Source organism: Sparus aurata, chromosome 13 (genome assembly GCF_900880675.1).
Source record: "Sparus aurata chromosome 13, fSpaAur1.1, whole genome shotgun sequence".
NCBI lineage: Eukaryota > Metazoa > Chordata > Actinopteri > Spariformes > Sparidae > Sparus > Sparus aurata.
In genome coordinates, this window is record NC_044199.1 from 25434540 (window position 1) to 25456245 (window position 21706).

General features: G+C 40.2%; 1 protein-coding gene across 1 annotated transcript; it reads left to right on the forward strand.

Annotated features, from left to right (window-relative positions):
- Positions 1-1073: 1073 nt before the first annotated feature.
- On the forward strand, positions 1074-21535 carry LOC115594146 (alpha-1A adrenergic receptor-like). The gene is made up of 5 exons (XM_030437973.1): positions 1074-1974; positions 4231-4482; positions 6794-7187; positions 18814-18935; positions 19154-21535. Exons 1-5 carry the CDS (start codon positions 1651-1653, stop codon positions 19460-19462), a joined length of 1401 nt encoding a protein of 466 aa, XP_030293833.1. The 5' UTR covers positions 1074-1650; the 3' UTR covers positions 19463-21535.
- Positions 21536-21706: the final 171 nt, after the last annotated feature.

The window sequence follows — 21706 nt, forward strand, 5'->3', positions numbered from 1 at the left end:
CACACGAACATCCACAAATTCCGATTCCACTTTGTTGTCCTGGCGTCTCCGGATCTCCTCAGACCAGAACAGACTTGGTCCGGACTCGTTTAGTCTCATAAATCCACAGCAGTCAGTTTAGATGCATAGAACAGAACGGGACCGAACCGCCGGCAAAATCCCGGTCAAGCTCACGCCACTGCAGGTGTAAATCCGCTTGTTTCTTAAGGTGGGGGGTGGCAGTGGGGTCTGCAGTGATTGTCTCTGGTGCGCACGTGGCTACGGTATACAATGATTGGCTCTGGTGCACATGTGACTGTGGTGGCTACGGTTAGCAATGCTAGCAGAATTTGTAAAGCATTTCTGAAATAATTTATTCACGGTATCATTGTAGTCCAAACAAATGCGACGTTGCACACCCTTGAACCACGCAGCAGCCATGTGGAAACTCTCAGGTCAGTCTGATCCTGATCCGCAGAGATATTTGAGGCACACATATACACACAGACAGACACAGACAGACAGAGATTCCTTGCTTTTCTAGAGAGATTCTCATGTACTATGTGAAGCTTATTTTAACCTGTACTTAATGTGAAGCACTTCGTAACCTTGTTTAGATAAGTGCTGTATACATAAAGTTGCATTATTATTATTATTATTATTATTATTAATAATAATATTTTATATATATATATTTCTTTTATATATAATATCTTTTTTAAATATATTTTATAGCACCTTTAGGCCACCATACTGAAAGAATTACTGACTGGCTTAACGCTTCTCCGATTTCAGATTTTTTTGTACAACAAAACTATAATATGATAGCAAACGACCAGAATAGATCCCAAGCACGAGCCAGAGGAAATACATTAGGAAATGATCATCACAGAAAGTCACACAATCTTTTATTTTTTTCCAGACCTTTGTGTATTCCTGTTATTTTTTTAGGAATTATGTTATTAGAAATAGTTGTTACAGTTGAAAAATTGTTATTTTTGCACCTTGGGGCCACCATATGTTGTACAACCTGCTTTCACAACACTGAGCAATAAAGTAAATTTCCATGTGAAATTCAGAGAGAGCTAGAGAGAGAGAGCGAGAGAGAGTGTGTGTGAGAGAGAGAGAGAGAGAGAGAATCAGTGTCTCTCTACCACCATGACAGGAGGATGCAGCAGTTTGTGTCTCTGTTTCTTTTTTTTCTCTCTCTCTCTTCAGTAGAAACTTTCCCACATTAAACACTTGCTCCATAAAAGGACACAGGGATCTGTGACCTGCTACTGAATCAGCAGCCGAGCCCGAGGAGGAGCTCCATCGGTCGGCAGGAGGTCGTCTGACCGCCCGGAGAGACCGAGCTGACCCCAGACCTCCACCTGCTGCCTCCCGCGTAAACCGAACCCGGCACCAGCGCTCCTGTCAGCCATGGGATTTAATCAGAGACACGGTCGCTTTTTAAGGATTTACACTGAAAAATACTCGGTTCTTTAAACATGAAGGAGCCGTGAAGCACGCTAAACTTACACTGAAGGAGACAGAAGAGAAACATTTAGAGAAAACGCCAAGTAGTGGCTGTTTTTGCGTCAGAATTCTGTAGAAAAGTAACGATTAAAGTCCTGTTGGAGGAAAAAACGTTTTTTTCTGTGCACTGGAGCTAGAACAGCCCTCCTCACCATGAGTCTGTGGACTAACGGCTCCTCCACGGATCTTTTCGCCGGGACGCAGCCTCCCCTGCTGGGCTCCAACTCCTCCAACAACGGCACCAACGGCTCGAAGCACCACGACGCCGCCGCCCCGCTGGACCTGAGCCGGGCGGTGCCGGTGGGCATGGTGCTCGCCTTCTTCATCATGTTCGCCATCGTGGGGAACATCATGGTCATCCTGTCGGTGGTTTGTAACCGACACCTGCGGATCCCGACCAACTACTTCATCATCAACCTGGCCATAGCAGACCTGCTGCTGGGGACCACTGTGCTGCCAGTGTCCGCCACGCTGGAGGTCAGTAATCGATCTTTATTTAAGTTTATTCACCAAAGGTCAACAATGAAACTCAAATTTGACATTGTAAATTTGGCACATAAGGAATGATTATTGAGGCCAAAGATATCACAGTTAAATTAAGGAAACTGGTATTAACTGGATCCATCTCTCCAACGTGGTGATTTTATGTTTAGTTATTTTCACTATAAATTTGATTTATTTGGGTTTTGGACTCTTGATAACACAAAACAAAACATTTGTCAATTTGAAAGACTGACATTTTGCAGCTTTGGGACACATTCTAGACTTAATCATTAATAATTAACCTGATAATTTATAATGTAAATAATTGGAAGTTGAGACCATAGAAAAAAACCCAGGAGTGGAAAAGTAAAATGAGTGAGAAGTGAGGAAATGCATGCAGGCATGCAAGAAATGTGTCACTTTGGATGATGGACATTTTCTTGACAAAATGATTAATAACTACCCTGGTAAGGTAATTTATAATGTAAGTAATTAAAAGAGACCAGAGAAACAGTCTAGGCATGGGAAAGTAAAAAATAAAAAAAAGGTGGGTGAGGTGTGAGGAAATTAGCTAGGACAGTGATTGGGTGTTTGTCAAGAACAAGTAATTACTGACAAGTAAGTAAAAAAGATAACCATTAAATCTTGATTTAATCCTTTAAAAGTATATAACAGTTCTTGCAGTGTTAATCTATATTACAGTTTTCAAAATATTTTTTTAATGATTGTCTAATCATCTGTTGATTATCAATCAATTACCTCAAAGTTTATTCACCAGAAGTGCGACAATAAAAAAAATCACGATATAATCACATGTAATATGTATAGTTGAAGGAGCACAGCTTGCTTATTCAGTTATTGAAAATTAAGTTTGTTTGTGTAATATCATTATAATATGCATTAGTAGCAGTGTGCTGTTTTCGATTAACATATTGGTGCATAGAGTCATGATCAACCCGAGGTAAAAAGAGAGACATCAGTGTTAGCTTGCTGTATGGCCAGGGTCACACAACAGGAGTTTCGTGCGGATTCAAGGCCAACTTCACAATCAAAAACCACACAATCATGTAGCATAAAAGTAGTTTTATTTATATTGATAAATGATAAACTTAAACTTAATAAACTTGGGTCGCACCAGGTGGTGGAGTTGCTGAACCATCTATGAGGGTGCAGGTTCATTATCGCCCAGGGCTCTTGTTATTATAGGATAGAGTTACTGAGATGGGAGTATTAAGCCTGATGTATATTGATAGTGTGAATAAATTAGGAGCACCAGGCAGCCTTGGTTGATTTAATGAGACTCGGGTGGTAAATTAGTGAGGCAGCGTGGCGTGGTCTTGTTCCTGAACTTAAGTTACAGTAACTTCATAATTATAGGGTAAGTCTGAAAGATCTCAGTCGGTTCTGATGTTCTGCCCAGATTATCTGGTAATGTGACGGTTATCGAAATGTTCACAGACTCATTAGGGCCGGCTGAGAAATATAAAGAATGTTTGATATGTAGGATTAAAAATATGTCAGACTGTGATTTTAATTATGTCTGCCCTTTTACAAAAAACGAGAGAGGTGTCCCAGATCCGCTGATGGTGCTGCCAAGCAATGGTATATGTTCTAGGCCTTGAGGCTAACATTAGCTAGCTTACTATTGCTGACACATTAAAACGTACCTCACCACCAGTTCTTGCTGAAGAATAGCCTGCCCATACTGACCACATCTCCCCTACTATTTTCTCACCCAGACTCGTTTCCTCTGTTTTTTTTTCTCACTGCAAAGCATTAATGTTCCTACAGCAAGTTTAAAAAAATAGTTAAAAAAAAGGTAGGATTTTAAAACTACTAAGTTTTCCAACTGGACAGAAAATAAAGAAAAGTAAAGGTTAAAAAGAAAGGTGATTAGTCATTCTTATGTTGGTGACTCACTTTGTGTTAGACCAGAGTTTGAAATGTTTCCTGTATAACTGAAGTCTGTAGAGTTGGCAAAGTTATGATGATCAGTGGTCAGAGTGAGCACAGGCTGATGCTTACTTACCTGAAAACAGCCTCATTTGTCTCCTGTCGAATGTAAAAATTAAATCCATCCTTCCCAAAATCTAAAAATAAAGGTAATGCAGTAGTGAAAGTTAAGATTTTCCTCTGAGATATATTAAAAGTAAAAGTAAAAAGTCTGACAATAAAGATCCTCAACTAAAGAGGACATTTGAACATTTGAACTGAAGATGAGGTGGACTCAGGTTCTTTCTGTGTCTGCAGGTTTTGGATTACTGGGTGTTTGGTCGGATCTTCTGTGACATCTGGGCAGCGGTAGACGTCCTATGCTGCACGGCATCCATCATGTCTCTGTGCGTCATCTCCATCGACCGCTACATAGGGGTGCGCTACCCGCTGCAGTACCCGATGATCGTCACAGAGAAGCGGGCACTGCTCGCCATGTTGGGTGTCTGGATCCTCGCCATCGTCATCTCCATTGGCCCGCTGCTAGGCTGGAAGCAGCCACCTTCACAGGTTCTAAAACTAAGCATCATTATACACCACTGAACCAGAAACAATTACAATAGATTTTGTGAGTTATTAATGTGAGGATATTACATAACCCCTGACTAGTGCCTTCAGGAAATAACGATTCAATCAGCTGATAAAGTAGATTTAGTTAATTAAACTTCCTCTTTTCTTCTTATTAAACCTTCAAAAGAGGAAGTCAGGGCTTCCGAACTCAATTTAGTTTCAGAGGATAGTTTGTTTAAATGAAATGTTCAAATTTCTAAATTAAATTAATTAAATTCAAATCCAGAAATAATCCCAGAGGCATATTTTTATGTTCAACAGACGGTAAACTTTTATGTTTGTTAAGCGTTTGTTCAGGATAGATTTAAAGAGATTCAGCTGTTTGTAATCAAACATTAGAAACATCAGCACAATGTGACTGATGACCAAAAGACATCCCAAGTTTCCAAAAATCAACAAAAGTTTTCAGCAAAAGATTTGGCAACTATTAAGGTAATCAAATTGTTTCATTGTCATTTTTGATTTAAAGAAAAAATGCTATCTATGCTAATCAATCCCATGTTTCAGCCTCTCAGTTTCACTTTCAGGATTTGGTGTTAGGTCGGAAAAAACAGATATTTCTAGAAAAACTGAATGACCATTTTCATTATTTGTCGGAAATCCTGTAGGCCAAACAATTAGCAGAGATAATATTTGGCTTAGGGTTGGTTGATGTCTGCCGAATTAGCATATGACGATGTCTACAGTGACACATCGTGATGAACGATGACATTGTTTACAAATCTCAGGCAGTGTGTCCCCTCATTGTTGTAGGGCAGCAGTTGTGTTTCCCACCATTGTTCTGATATGAATCCCCAACTGTCTCAACATGCAGAGGAAACTATATCCCGTTACCACTGACATACTTCCCTATGTCAGGTTTAAAAGTGCCCTCGTCTCTGCACCACGGCCCTCATTTATCAATCTTGCGTGAAAACTGGTGCAGATATGAGCGCAGAATTGGTCTTACGACAGGACACACGTGTGATTTATGAAACATTCATATCTGACCAATCCCAGCGTATGAATGATCGGGTCTTGATAAATGCAGCGGCTAAATTTCGATCGTCATTAACATGTTACGCCCTTAAATATTCCTGGTTCGGAGGCCTCGCCCACTGAGGTCAAACATGGAGAGAAGAAACACTGGCAAGAAGATAAACTTTTCCAAGATGGAGATCGGCATCCTGGCAGCGCCGGCACATCAAAAGCACTCCGTTCACTAATGCAATGTTGTGCAAAACTGGACAGGCCAAAATAATATTGCACGCTTTCTCTGGGGTATACAGCAGCGTTCCCCCTGCTGGTCCGAGACGGAACCACCTGCCCTTCAGCAACCTGAAGCAGCTCCACTGTGACCCGTGTGCGTGTGTGCGCACTATTGAATCTGCGTTCCTGCTCTGTAGCAGGGTTTGCCAGCAGGGTTATTAGGTATTCCGTTAATTAGTTGTCATGTTAGGCTATTTAGCCTATCATATGTTATTTTACAAAAAATTGGTATCAGTAAAAATGTGGGCTTTTTTTAAAATTAAAATGTTTTTATTTTGTTTTATTCGTTTTAAGAATCCGTTTTCATCTGTTCTAAATATGTGACTGCTTATGCTTAATGACAGCTGAGGTTTGTTTAATAATTTTTTTCAGACTCAGCCAGATTTTGCTGTGCTGCACCGCAAATCCACAGACTCAGATTTGCGTACACGAGCTCAGACGTGACGTGAGATCTGATCGTAGCTTCCGCTCACGTCCAAATTGATAAATGCCGAAGCTTACGTGGAAATGGTCATATGCACGGTTTTCTGCCATACGTTCGTTTGATAAATGAGGGCCCACATGTTCAGAACTTAGCTTTGTTCAGCCTAATTTGCATAAAACAATGCTGGCTGACGGGCCACGTTGAAGCTAAAAAAATCTGTGTACAAAACAGCATGACTGAGAGAAACAGCGGCCTGCGGGAAAAGAAACACTGCTGCCACAAATGTGACTGAGTGTCGTTTCTTCTCCCACGTATCAGAAACAACAACAACAACAACTGTTATCCTACGGCAACTCTCAGCGGACACGCCTCTTCATCATAAGGTCCAATTTGGCCAGTAAATCAGAGAATTTGGAATTTATTTTCTTAAAGAATGACTCAAGCCTATTAATCGATTACCAAAATAGTTGGTGAATGATTTAATAGCTGACAGTAAAAGCTCCAGAGCAACCATTACTATTTTTTCTGTTTGATGAAACTAAAGATAATCTTGTCTTTAACTTCCTGTCCATCCTGCAGGATGACACAGTTTGTCTCATCACAGAGGAACCATTCTACGCCCTCTTCTCTTCACTCGGCTCCTTCTACATCCCTCTGGCCGTCATCCTCGCCATGTACTGTCGCGTCTACATCGTGGCCAAACGAACCACCAAGAACCTGGAGGCTGGCGTGATGAAGGAGCGTCAGGAGGACTCCAACGAGCTCACTCTGAGGATCCACTGCAGGAACCAGCAGGTGCAGGACATATGCCCCGCCTCCAAGAACGGAGGGGGCGGGGCCTCTGCGGCACGCAGCACGCTCACCGTCAAACTACTCAAGTTCTCCAGAGAGAAGAAAGCTGCCAAGACGCTGGGTGTGGTGGTGGGCATGTTCATCCTCTGCTGGCTGCCGTTCTTCCTCGCTCTGCCAATCGGTACGTTAACAACCTAAAATCTTTAAATCTCCAATACCAATCATTATTTTAGATATTGACCAATTTTGATTTAGGGCTCTGTTAATGAACTTTCATCATCATTCTGCTAAGTATTCGATCAGTTTAATAACTCCAAACATGGTCTGAAGTCAGAATCAGATCGTGTCAGTTGGAGTACCTGAATTTTATCTCCCACAGATCATTAAAGCTTCACTTTAGGTTCAAGTGTTCATTACATTATATAAGTTGGGTTATATAACACGATGTTCCTCTCTATTTCTAGTTACTCATTTCACTCTAAGATGGTATATGTGAGTGGGAGCAGTGATCCACACATCTGGTTTTGATACAGTACCTAATGCAGCACTTTTACCTTCAGATAAGAGTCCTCTCTCAACCACTGAAGAGCCTCTTCAGACATCTGATAATATTACAAACCCGTCTGACTGCCAGATGCTTCATTATATCAGAAACACAGTCAATAAACTGAAAGAGAAATCTGATGAAAAGTCACACAGTGGAGAATAATCCAACAAAAACATAATTTTGTTAAGAAAAACTTCGTTAGCTCAGCCCATGTTTGCACTTCTGACCAGAAGCCCAGTGATAAGCTCAAGATTAATTGTGATTCCAAGAAAAAAGAAAACATTTGAGCTTAAATCTGATTTCGTTATTTTAGGATCAGTGAATGAAAAGAGCACTTATTGTCAGACATCTAGATGGTGGTATTCAGTGGTATTTTAATGACTTCAATGAGCAGAGTCACAATCACATTCATTCAAAAGGAAATACACCTTATATGTTTATAGGCATGGGTGGCTGTAGCTCCGCGGGCTGAGCAGGTCGGCTAGTGATTGGAAGGTCGCTGGTTCAAATCCCAGATCTGGGCTGAGCTGAGCTGATACTGAACCCCAAATTGTGCCTGATGTGTGGTTGACACCTTGCATGGCTGCCTCTGCCATCAGTGAGGGCCCTGCGGTGAGCTGGAGACTTGACGAGGGTGTACCCTGCCCTCGCCAAGAGACAGCTGGGATTGGCTTCAGCAAAACCGCCGCGACCCCATAAAAGGGATAAAAGAGTTACAGACAATGGATGTTAATATGTGCCACTCAGTTTCACCACTGACTGGTGTCACAAAATTGTCTGAATGGTAAGCCTCACTGGAAGGTGATTAAATAACCAGAGAAGTGGGTTAGATGTGGAAAACCCTTTTTTTTTCACCTTGAACTGCAACTCAGTATCAGCTGACTTTGTCGTCAACATCACACGAATGCTCCTTCTGCTCTGTAATCCTCGCCAGGATTTTTTGAATAACTTTGTACAAATTAATCACAAACGTCTAAAAATCAGAATAGTCCATTTCATTTACAAGATGGACCATCCATGAAAGAAGCATTCCAGTGCGGTTGATGCTGAGAAACCATTTCCAGAAAACCTTCAGAAACAAAACATTATTTTTGTTTTCTTCATATTTTAAATATTTGGGCTGTGATCTTTCAGGTCCTCCGCCACTGAGTTTCAAAGAGTTAAGGAAGTCAAACACACTTGTCATTTCTTTATTTTCTGTGATGGGTTTCCCACAACATGAATGGTGGAGCGACGCCAGACATTCCCCCCGGTTGATAACACAGATTAGAGCTGAGCCTGCTCGGATTAGTCGAGTTGGACGGGAAGCTGTTTATGTTCGTAAATACTGACTGTGTCAAAGCCAATGAATCCCAGCAAAGATGGATCTGAGACCTAACTTGACCTAATGTCTGACTACCATGAGGTCTGACTGCTCTGAGATGTGAGCAGATCACCAAAGTTATTATAGTTCATCCTGAGGGAAACAAGAACGCCTGAGCATTTCATCACAATCCATTCAATAGTTGTTGAGATTTATGAGTGTGCACCACAGTGGATGATAAACTGACAGGAAAAGCTGAGGCCACAAGTACATGAAAATTAAAAAAAACCCCAACTACCCAAAAACTCAAATATATGTCTTGAAATGGAAATTCAGGATGCTCTAAAACGGTGGTACTGGACCTCCAGCAGGAGACTGGGCCCTGCCAAGCTAGAAAAACTAATCAGGAACGACCTGAGGAAGTTGCATGTTGCAACTTTATGTGTCAATTTAGGGTTAGATACAAAATCCACTTGATTAGGGTGAGGAAAATGTCATAGTTTATCTTGAAATACCTGTTTCGGATGCCAAGATCATGGATGGAGATGGTCTGACTTCCTATGACACAAAGCCAGTTTTGATCGGCACAAAATCCGCTGGAAATGTCCACTGGTCTCCTTCAAAAAACACAATAGAACAACAATGCAATGGAATTCACCAGAAATATCCCCAGGTGTCTTTACAAATATCCAGTGTGACTGAAACTGCTATAGGCCATTTGGCAGCCTTGTTGGCACATGAACATATTATGCCACGTTTGGTACAAATGTCACCTTGCACGTATCTGTTATTTGCATAAATGTTAACTGTGAACATTTTATCCTGGTGACTGAACTGCGAGCATTCACAGGGTGGCCGCTAGTCCTCAAAAAGTATTAAATTGGGCGTGCAGGTGGTTGAGTGGTTGGGGCGCATGCCATAAACGCAGCCGACCCCGGTTCGATTCCGGCCGGAGGTCCTTTGCTGCATGTCACATCCCCCTCTCTTTCCCGTATTTCCTCTCTGTCTACTGCTTAATAAAGGAGTCTATGCCAAAAATCTTTTAAAAAAAAAGTATTAAATTGTCTTACATTCAGATTTTACACATTTTGGTGATATTACCACAATAATTTCTCTAGTCTGACAGACTGAAGACGAAGAATGTTTTTCCTGTATACGCCGCGTCATCAGAGAGGATTGAGACAAATTATAAGTCAAACTATAGGTAGCTGGCCAGCCTACTACAGGGCTCCAGACTGTGACCAAATGGTCTATTATATCTATTATAGCCAATATAATTGATTTACAGTGTGCGCCTCTAAATTTTGGGTTTGTGTTTTTCAGTAAGGGGCCATTATGCTCCTAGTAAAAAAAGTTAGTCTGGAGCCCTGCTACTAGCAAAATGTTACTGAAGATGTTCAGTAACTGCTCTATGCCAACACATAATTAAGAGTCTGCAGCTTTTGTTGATTGTCCGGCTGAGGCCAGACAATCAAGTTACATTGCAATGTTGCTCCCATGCTTTGAATTGGGGCGGACATTAGGCTAACCTTATTTCTGTACGAGCTATGTCGGAGGCAGGCAGTGAGTCAACAGAGAGACATCTAGTATTTTATGAACTTGCTGAGAAGCACAAACTGGACGAGACTTCTGCCTCACAACAATTACAAATCAGATTATTCATTTTCACCCTGAAGTTAACATCTGCATCCATAAATATTAACTGTTACAGCAGGTGTAGTTAATCAGCCAAGATCTGAGGAGGCACTGTCAACTTTGCTGTCCAACTCTGAGAAAGGTGTGTCCGGCAGAGTCAATAAATGCCGTATCTTAAAGCTGCTATGTGAAAATAATATTACAACAAACATGTAAGGCACTGCATATGGATAACTGTTTTGTTTTTGTAATGTTTATTTATTGAAAAGATACAGCTTTTACTCTGTAGAATGCAGTATTCTGAGTATTGGAATAACTTTCATAATAAAATTGGAATTTAAATGATGGTCACATGAAGTAATATAGATCACTGAGGATGCCATCCACTGATGCCAAACGAGAATCATTTTGCATTTGATTTGTTGACAGCTGAATCTTATTTGAAACGAATCATGAGGCCAGTGAAGAGTCCAACCTCTAGTAATATCCAGTCAACCATTTTTTGTTCTCTTCCTTACCTTCCATATGCGCTCCCTGGATCTGACTTGTTCTGATGCATCCCATGGGTACATGATCAGATTGGGATTTGGAGATTTGTCGACCCCTTGAACTATTTGTCAAGTTCCTTGCGCCATCCCAGAAGTGTTGAATAGAACATTGTCCTGCTGGGGGGCCACCGCCATCAGGCAGTGCCGTTGCATTTAGGGCATTTAGCAGACTCTTTTGTCCAAGGTGACTTACAATAAGTACATTGGTCACAAGAGAGAAACCCTGACATATCGCACATCATCGATAAGAGTAGGAGTCATGCTATGCAAGGTCGAGGTGAAGTCTGAACAAATGAGTCTTGAGTCTTTTGCAGAATATGGAGAGTAATTCCGCTGTCCTGACATTGGTCGGGAGGTCATTCCACCACTGAGGTGCCAAAATGGAGAAGAACGGGGTGTTACTTGGTCTACAACAGTGTTTGGGTGGATGGTGTATTTCAGGTGGCATCTACATGAATACCAGAACCTAAGGCAATTGTAATGAGATAATCAATGTTTATCACTTCACCTGTAAGTGAGACCAAAATTGTTGTTCTTTATCGTTTACAACAGTGCGACTGTGCTCAGGAATTCGACTTCACAGTCTGTCTAAGTTTGTGTTTGAGTGATTGTTCAGCAGGCATTCTGCTAATCAAAAAATCCAACCTAAGGAACTGAGGTAGTTCCTGATTTCCTAAAAAGGTTTCTAGAAAGGCTCCTGCGTCTCGAACCTTCAAACAGGAACCATTTTAACACTTGTTGAAATTTGCAGAGTCTGAATGAAAAGCTACCCACAATCCTTCTGGCCACAGTCTACCTCTGGACCACAGCAGATTTCATAAGAGAGAGAATAAACTGGGTTATTATTAGCTGTGAGCAGACCGATCCTTTGATGCTTAGAGAAACAGTCCTGTGATCAGAGGATTCATCGGGTTGATTGTGAAGAGAAATTTCTCCACAAACATTCAACAAGTTCAAACGCACCGAGCCTAAACATGGTTATGCTGAAGGCTTTGGTCCGGAAACAAAAATCTTGGCCTGAGTTCATCAAACGCCTATGAGATCCGGACTGGCCACAGTGAGGCATTTTTTGTCCTTCAAGGATGTAAAAGGGGAGCAAGAATGCTTGATCACCGTTTTAACATAGAAAATGACTCATATCTATGTTTATGTTGATTTGATCTGTTTCAAATTAAAAGCCCTCTAGCGTTTCAGTGGACAAAAATCCTTAAATTTCTTAACAAGACTTTTATTTTAAAACATTTGCAAGATTCAGGTGTGTGGGTTATTTAAAATGTTGCTTCGGTCATCTTTTCTCCAGTTTCACTCAGCTGAAGTCTCTGATGTTTAACCTCAGAGTTGCATTATTGTTGTGAGAAATACACAACTTTTAACAGCTCATTTGATGGATTGTAGTGCTGCTACACTCTCATTCATAGACTTTCATGTTCCTTTTGGGAGTGACTGAGTCACGTACAACAGCTAACTGTGAAATTCGGTATTACCAGTCCGATCAGGTATCATATCAAACCGGCTTGAAAATGTTTACATCCGCCAAACCCCAGACATGAAGCTCTGGTGGAAATACTTTAGACATGAAGTCTAAAGCTTTTGGCTTTTTTTTAATGCCAGTTTTTGGAATGATGCTTAATCAGCTATTAGTTTCTGTTTGTAGTTTATCCACTGAAATACTTTCTGCTGAAGAAAACTTTAAATTATTCATGAATGTTCCCTTTCTCTGATTTCTTAACGAACATTTGTGGTCGATTGACATGAGATAATGATATCGTCAGAAAGTCAAGCTGAGTAATGTCAATGTGTTTTATTCCTCTGTGTTTATATTTCACCCAGTTATTAGTCTGAGAAGGATTGAGATTTTTGACTCAAATTGCATCTATTCATCCCCTTAAGTTGCTGAATAAGCTCTTTGAGCTTTGTCAGATCTTGAAAACCTCTACTCTGAGCTTATTACTTCTGCCAAGGAGGTTATGTTTTCACTTGTGTCCATTGGTTTGTCAGCAGGATGACACTAAAATGACTGAATAAATTTCTACGAAACTTAGAAGTGTCACGCCAAGGTTAAAGGTAGAAAAACTAAAAGGATAGGAGTTGGACCCAAATGCAGTTATTCACGGGACAAGGATATGTGGGAAACAAAAAGCGAGCTTTATTCTCAAGCTGAACCAGGTACCAAAAACAGACAAAAAGGGGACGAAAGACAAAGTAGCAACAAAAAAGCAATTCAACAAAGTGCTAAGAAAAAGGGCAAAATACAAATCAAAACCAAAGTTCAAATCAAAACGCAAAAATCCAAAACATACCAAACAGGAGACGAGGCACAGGGAGAACATCAGTTAGGACCATGAGCAGACGTAGAAAGTGGCATGCGCAGACGCAACATAAGCAATGAACAGACAAGGAGTGCAGGGAAGACAGACTAAATAAACAGACACTAATGACAAGACGAGGAACAGGTGAGAAGAGAGAGGAAGGAGGAGGCCAGGTGAGGTAACGAGGGGGAGGAGCACAGAGGAGAAAACATGGAGGAGACAATACTACAAACAGAGGGAGACCAAGGGAAGAACATAAGAGACATTTAAAGGACACAGTGGGACATGGAAAATTAAAACATAAGACACAACAAGACATGATACAAAGACATGGAAATCAAATACAAGAAACCATAAGAGAAAAGCAAACACAAGAACATGACACAAAGAACAAGAATCAAGAGTCATGACAAGAAGGAGGAAGGGTCCCAGCCCAGAATAGACCCCATTAACTTTTGGCACGGATCCAAGATTCTTGGATCAGGCTTTTTTTCTTTTTACATTTTGGTTAATTTCCCAGGAAAAAAAACATGGATCTTGTTGAAAATAATCAAAACTGGCTTTAGTTTTAATTTGACATTCTTGTAAAAAAAAAAAAAACTTCCTTCCTGCTTTTCAAATGATGAATCTTTTATATTTTAGTGACTCTTATTGTTTCTCACCAACGTCAGACAAACTGTAGTCTTTAACTCCTCTACGAGTCAAAGAAGAGACGTTAATGTGGTGGCTTTGATGAGCTCTGATTGTGAGTTCACTTTATAGTTTTATGAAGTGCTGAGTGTCCCGGTGATGCAGTGTTTGCTTTTTGCTGAGTCATGATCTGCACTGCGTCCTCAGTAGATCAGCAGTGAGGACAGACTGAAGCTCCTCCACCTGTTAAAGAAGGACTTGTTTTCATTTAAAGCTGTGTGTCTGCATGACTGCTTTTATCTCTTAAGCTCGATTAAAGCTGCAGACGCTCAGTCAGACAGTTAATGATGCAGAAAATCTAGATGATAAGAAAAGGACTGGGCTTGTGGTGAATTTGTTACGGGAAGGAAAGAAAAAAATATTTTAGCTTTGCACACTTACCTCCAGATCTTTTCCATTTGTTAGGGTGCTGAGATTGAGAAGACCACCAGAGCGAGATGTCTTTTTCTATTTACTGTCCCCTAACCTGATATATTCTTGATGTCAGAATATGTCATGACAAGAATACATTTCAGTTAGATACAGTTAATTTAGGGAAAACTCTGGTCCGCATTTCATGAGAGCTAGCTCAAAGCTCACTTCTCAAAAATTAAAAGGAACTAGTTCATGTTAATTTCTTCTATATTCTTCTATATTTATTAAATATTAGCCTCAGCAGTAACAAATAGATAACTTGTCAGGGCTGGATCCCGACAAAAAATGATTCCTGGCATTCGTGGCTCAGAACACCACCCACCAGCGCATCCTTGAATCCCCCTTTAATGTGTGCACTTTACTCTCAAACCTCTGCATGCACCATCCACCTCAAACTGTGCAGCTCATGCACCGATCACGTGAACCTGCATGCTTACTGGACAGCAGCATCAAACACTTTCACTCAGGTCGATTTCATTTATTTAGCTCCAGTTACAAAAGTTATCTCATGACTCTTTCAGTCTGGGCAGGTCTACTCCAAACTGTTTAATCAAGAGTGACATGTTGGCCTACATCACGTCACAGATACGTGGCATGGTAACGCATCAATACTATTGATTCATTGATTCATTGATTGATTGATTGACAGGACTGGGCTGCTAGTATTTGCAGCTAATATCCGGGAGCTCTTGGGAGGATCCACCATCTGCCATTGCTTTAAGGAAAATGGAGTAAACAGAGATGACAGGCATCTCTCTACTTGAGTCCTCGCAATATGCAGCCTGATTTGGGCTGGGTATCATTTTTCAAAGATTTCAACACCGGTATCGATAGCTTGACTTTAAAAGAGGTTCCCTGAACAGAACTTCTTTCAATATCAATTTTATGAAATCTGTTTTAATAGAAGATTACATCACAAATACAGATGAGCCCCGTCTCTGGGAATAACCCAGTGTTTTTCCTGCATGACTCAGGACAGCCGCGTCAGCAGCACTATTAGATCTTGGCACAAGACATTTTTCCATACTGGCCATTTTTCCCTGGCTCAGCTGGCGCCATAAAAGTATCCAAGTTTGGTAGCCAGCTAACTAAGTTGATTAAAATGGTAAAGATTATACCTGCTAAACCTTAGCATGTTAGCATTGTCATTTAAAGCCGTTAGCATGCTGATTTTAGTAATAAAATTTATAAAAGAAACAATTATTTATTTTTTTTTTTTAAACTTTAACATCAGTGCTGTTGTGACTGAAACAACCCTGAAGTTAAATTAGATAAAACAACCACAGAAGAAGAGTGAAGATTTGGACCAAGACGTCCTAAAGCTGCTGTGAGTTTTGGACTCTGTGGACAGAAACAACTCCTGGGAACTGCGATTATATTTACATGAAGAACGTGGCAGAAACCCAAAACACTATTAAACTTGAAACCAAAATAGCGTCTTCCTGTGTTTAGAAGGAGAATCACCAAACTTGGAGATACGTGTTTTTCACAGGACAGTGATTCATTGTGGTCAGGTGTCACATGTTTTTCTCATGGTGGAGGTCAGGTTAACAGTCAGATTCTTCATATATAGTCAGAGAGCGAAGCCTGAGGCACAGGATGGCCTTACAAGTCCATGTTCAGGGAGAAATAATCCATGGCCTCAGGAGTCTATGTTATCATCAAAAACCTGATCCACCAAAATCCTTTGAAATCCTTTAAAATCCTCTAAAAGACCTCTGACATGCTGCAGATCACCTGCCTCGAATACAAGTCAGCATCTCTGTGATCCGGAGGAGAGAGGAGACGAGGGCACAAGGAGAGGAGAGGAGAGAAGGGGAGGAGGCAAGGAGAGGAAGACAGAAAACAAAAAGAGAAGCAGAGGACACAATGAGATTAGAAGAAAAAAGAAAACAAGGGTAGGAGGAAAGATGAACCAAGGAAATAAGGAGAGGAGGGAAGGAAGAGGCAAGAAGAGGATGAGGGAAGACAAACTAAGAAGGAAAAGGGGCAAGGACACAACAAATTGAGGATATAATGAGACAAAAGGAGAAACAATGAGAGGAAGCAAGGGTGGAAAGAAAGAAATCAAGGAAACAAGGAGATGAAACGAGAGGAGGTGAGATGAGTCAAGGAAAATAATGAAAGGAAACGAGTATAGAGGGAGAGATTAATGAAGGAAACAAGGATAGGATGAGAGATGAATCAAGGAAACACAAAGAGGAGACAAGGATAGGAAGAGCAATGAATCATGAAAACAAGGAGAGATGAATCAAGGAAACCAGATGCGTGTGATGACAGGGGTTGTCGGTGTGACGGTAGTCACGGGTAATGTCAGTGTTACAGGTGCCACATGTGTAACAGGTGCCACACGTGTTACAGGTGCTACATGTGTTACAGGTGCTACATGTGTTACAGGTGCTACATGTATTACAGGTGCTACATGTGTTACAGGTGCTACATGTGTTACAGGTGCTACATGTGTTACAGGTGCTACATGTATTACAGGTGCTACATGTGTTACAGGTGCCACACGTGTTACAGGTGCTTCAGGTGTTACAGGTGCTACATGTATTACAGGTGCTACATGTGTTACAGGTGCTTCAGGTGTTATATGTGTTACGGGGTTACGGGGGTTACGGGTGCTACAGGTGCTGCAGGTGTTTTTTCAGTATCTTTCCTGTTTGTATTTAATTCTGGTTACATGCCGTTGTCTTTATTTTGCTTCACTGCTCGTCAAAATTTTTTTTCTTCACACTTCAGAACAGAGAAATTATGTTTTATCACTTCAGTTGTTGAGAAAGTATTTATAAACCGACTGCTCTCTTATTTTCTCCTTATACGCTCTTGCAAAATATGACCTTGTTATTATTCTCGCAGCAGTGAAATCAGAGACAGATGGAGCGTTTCTAACTGCTCCTTCTGTGGATTTCACAAGTGAGGAGAGGAGGATGAGGACAGAAAATGTTCAGTTTGTAGTTAAAACATAAATAAATCATCTTGAATTAAAAGGGAATACATGTAACTGATATTCATCACATGTTTTACAAATAGTCAAGATTACATAATGATTTAAGGGCCAGCAGGCAAAATCTGATGAGATACAGGGAGTCTGGGGGTTTTTTTGCCGTCCATCCCATTCTTGTGAACCTGATATCTCAAGACGCCTCGAGGGAATTTTCATCAAATTTGGCGCAAACATCGATTTGGACTAGGAATTAAATTATTAGAATTTGGTTGACACCTGTAAGGTCATTATTTAACGATTCATATGATAATTACAGTCAATAACATTTTATCCCCAAAATGTCAATGTTCATTTTTATTGTGAGGCTGTGATGTCAGAGCTCAGGAAGTGAAGCTTGACAGGTGCTCAGAGGCAAACAACTGCAAGGTGGTTTTGTTGAATTTGTACTATCATTTTTACCACAAAAAAAAAAATACTGATGTCCGCCTGATGAAAAACTGCTGCCCCCACAACTCTACACAACTACTGAGATCAGTTTAGTTTCTTTATATTTTGAGTCTGAAGCTCTTTAAATATATAAATGGCTGGTTCTGTTCAGTGTGTGTTGCAATTATTTGTGGTTTTCAGTTTGACAGTTCATAAGATTTCTGCACTGATGAGATCACTGATTCAGTCAGCCAATCAGAATAAAGTGTTATATGTGTAAACAAACTTTAAAGCTGCAGCAGAAGCTCCTGATGATGATGATTATGATGATGATGATGATGATGATGATGGTAAGGCCTCCTCAGCTGTTTGGCAGCTCTACACATTAATATGTAACTGCACTTAGCTCCCGTATTGTTGTAGTAAATGCTGTCACCTGGTGGTGAAACATGCTCTGTATCTGCACATGTAAACCAACCAAACGTGTGTTTGTACATTCAATCAAAAAATCGTATATTGCTGCTTCTGCAACAGTAACACTGCTGTTAAAATGTTCTCTGTTGTTTCAGCTGCTAAACTGAATATTTAATTCACTATCCAACTCACAATTTTGATTATTTCATTGGTTCGTGTTCTGGCTCATATATGAACCTAAAAGACCAGAGTTCCCCTCTAAATTTCAGTGTGAAGGACTGACACCACCTTTTTATTTGAGTGTTTAGTGTTGCTGTAATGAGGCGTTTAAAAAATACTATAATTAATAACTATTTTGATAATAGTTTCCAGCTTCCAGCTTCTTAAATGTGAGGATGTCCTGCTTTTCTTTGGATGCTGGATTGTTCGTTGAACAAAGGACGCAATTTTGTAGACATCATTTTGGGCCCTTTTAATTTCTTGACATTTTATAGACTAATCGATTCATCCTTAAAAATAGTCCATAATGTAAAATTCCATGATGGAACAAAATCATCTGTTTGTGTGTCTGTAGGCTCGTTCAACAGCAGCCTGCGTCCTCCTGAAACTTTCTTCAAAGTCATTTTCTGGTTGGGATACTTCAACAGCTGTCTGAACCCCATCATCTACCCCTGCTACAGCCGAGAGTTCAAACAGGTAACACACATAATGCAGGCGATACTAATACTGGCGTTACTGCCTGACAGCTCCAACAGGTCATACAAGTGATTAATGCTTGTTAATAATACACGTCAATCAATGTTAAAGTAAAAGTTCACCTCTTGCTGGTGGAAAGCATGGTGAAATTTTGTAGTCCACAAAAAAGAACTTGAACAAGTAAATTATTTTGTGTTTTTGTGTCGTTGTGTCTTCAGGCGTTCATCCGGATCCTTCGCTGTCAGTGGAAGAAAAAGCGTCAGGGTTGGCAGGCGTATTACAACTACCGCTCCAATCAGGGCTCCAACACCTCCTCCTTCTTGAACGGCAGCCAGCAGACGCTGTCCTCCATCAGCCCCAGCCCGCGATGTGTTGCCTCCAGACTCCACCCTCCACCATGGTCCTCCACCTCGGACAAAGAGCTCCTCCCAGGGTCATTGGGAAAAGGACAGCCAGGCCCGGTGTCCCCGCTCGCTAAGAACGCTGGGAAGGTGTTGAACGGGCGGAGCATTAATGAGAAGAAGTAGCATGGAGCCTCAGAGAGAACGTTATGGAGGAAAGTGGAGCACTAACTGGCACACTGCTGCCTCAAGTGGCCACGCCCCTACCCTGCCACTGACAGGAAGTGACTTTAAAAACACACGCAGGTCTCACTGCTGACGTCACAAGACACTGCTCACTCACTGAAGTGTTGTTCAGGTGTGACGATAGCACCTGTCAGGTGGTTGTGACTATTCCCGCCTCCTCTTCAGCCTTAATAACTCACCTGTAGAACAAGACGGAGATCCTCACGTGGGCCAAATGTCCGCTGTAGAGAACCTGACATCTTAATGGGTCATTTTTCCCCACCAGATAGTTCCTACCTGATCAGGAGCATCCACTGCACTTAATGATTGTTTTACCTCGACAGCACATGTGCAATAGATCACACAGCATTTACTCGAATTAAATTATAACACAAAACTACAAACTTTTTAAAGCAGCAACACATCGGCCATCTTTCTTTTCTGAATTTGCAAAATAAATCTATCCAAATTCCCTGAAATGAAAAACTGTCAAAATAAAAAGTTTGAATAAAAACAAACAAACAATAAAAATCTAACTAAATTTAACTTTAAAGACAGTATGTACAATTAAATTGATCTGAAATCTAGTATAAGCATATTTTATATATTTACTTATTGCTGTGTTATTTGTCGTTTTTATTGTATTTAAACTATCCTGAAATAAGTTCCTAAAATAAATGTTAATTCAAGTCAGGTAGAACATAGAACAGTAAATCCAATGAAAATTTTAAATGATCACTTTTATACACTTAAATGCTCAAAAAGTCCAGTAAAGTAAAAGAGCAGAAAATTCACTTAGTTACCCTCATGAACCCTAAACTAATGTATATACATCAGGAATAAGACAAAAAAAAGTTTTCAACACTAGACTATATCCAATGTACCAATAAATGTAATTCAAAATGAAATGCAAAATGATCCCCAAAGTGAATAACATATTTTATGACATTATTTATTGTAATTTTGGTTGGTTTTAAAAATTGTGTAAACCTAATACAGTCAAGAGGAAACTTACGTAAAATAAAGGATTGAGGTAAACCTCGTTTTGAAACAAGTACAGTTTATCTGTGGGCATGATTTTGTTAAACACTGAATTATTGTTGTGCTATTTTTAATTGTTTTTTTTTGTTGCTAAAGTTCCTTAGAAAATTGAGCAGATCTTTCCTTAAACAATATTTTTTTATTATACTAAAGTCTGTAAAATCCTGGCTGAAAGTTCACATAAATGTTTTTAAAATAAGTTGGAAATCCAACTTAAACTATTTAAACTGAACAGAAAAATTACCTGAAATTTTATGTTTACTTCAATTTTAAACATTATTCTATTTGTTTATTTATTGTCATGTAAAAATTGTATTTTGGTGTTTTTGCTGTTTCAAAATTAATTTCTTGTTAGCGGGTAACTTATCTTACTTCAAACAGCAGCATCAGCTAATGTATATTAGCATGCTGGCTAAAATTAGCTGAACAGCATTGAATGCCTGGATACGATTTGAACATGATGAGTGGACTGGCTTAAATTAGCTTGCTGGCTCATGTTGCATCTGTAATTTAGACTTGGCTGTTTGAAGCCAAGTGCACCCGTAAAGACCTCTACCTTGTTAAAGCCTTAGTATCTTCTAGACAGAAGATTTATTGTGAAAATCCTCTCTCAGACTCTTCAAAAACGAACAAATACTTCGTATTCATTGAGAGAAGTTGGAGGTTTCCTATTCACTTCAATTCAGAGTTTGATCCCTGCAGCATCTAGCGGACGTTAGAGGTCCTGCAGCCACAGGTTGGCGTGAACAGTGTTTTTATACTCTGTATTTATTGTGGAAATGCATCAATCTTCACAGAGAATGATAATGTTTCACTTGTGTCATCCTGCAGTTGTTGTAACATCTGGTGTGTTTGTGTGTGTGATACTTATTTAATGGATATATTGTACTGTGTTTTATTGATGACTCTGTCAACAGGTTAGATCAATACTTAAAAACATGTAAATCACACAGACTTGGAGTTAATGGAGTTAATGAAGTTTTTCTCCTTTGATTGACGCTAACAGTTTCAATCTTCTTCCAGTCTTAATGCTAAGCCATGCTTAACATGCTTTGGAATGATCACTGCACTAGAGATGAACTGAATCATTTGAGTGTGGAGAAGACAGAGTTTCCACTTAATGTTAGAGTCCCTTCAACAGGTGACCAAATGGTGTCAAATGTA

What these genes read in the sequence shown, in the direction of transcription:
- LOC115594146 (XM_030437973.1), top strand. Translation starts at nt 1,651, where the DNA reads ATGAGTCTGTGGACTAACGGCTCCTCCACGGATCTTTTCGCCGGGACG. An exon ending in GGAAGCAGCCACCTTCACAG is followed by an intron (nt 4,483 to 6,793) that starts GTTCTAAAACTA and finishes TCCATCCTGCAG; the next exon opens with GATGACACAGTTTGTCTCAT. An exon ending in ACAGCCGAGAGTTCAAACAG is followed by an intron (nt 18,936 to 19,153) that starts GTAACACACATA and finishes TTGTGTCTTCAG; the next exon opens with GCGTTCATCCGGATCCTTCG.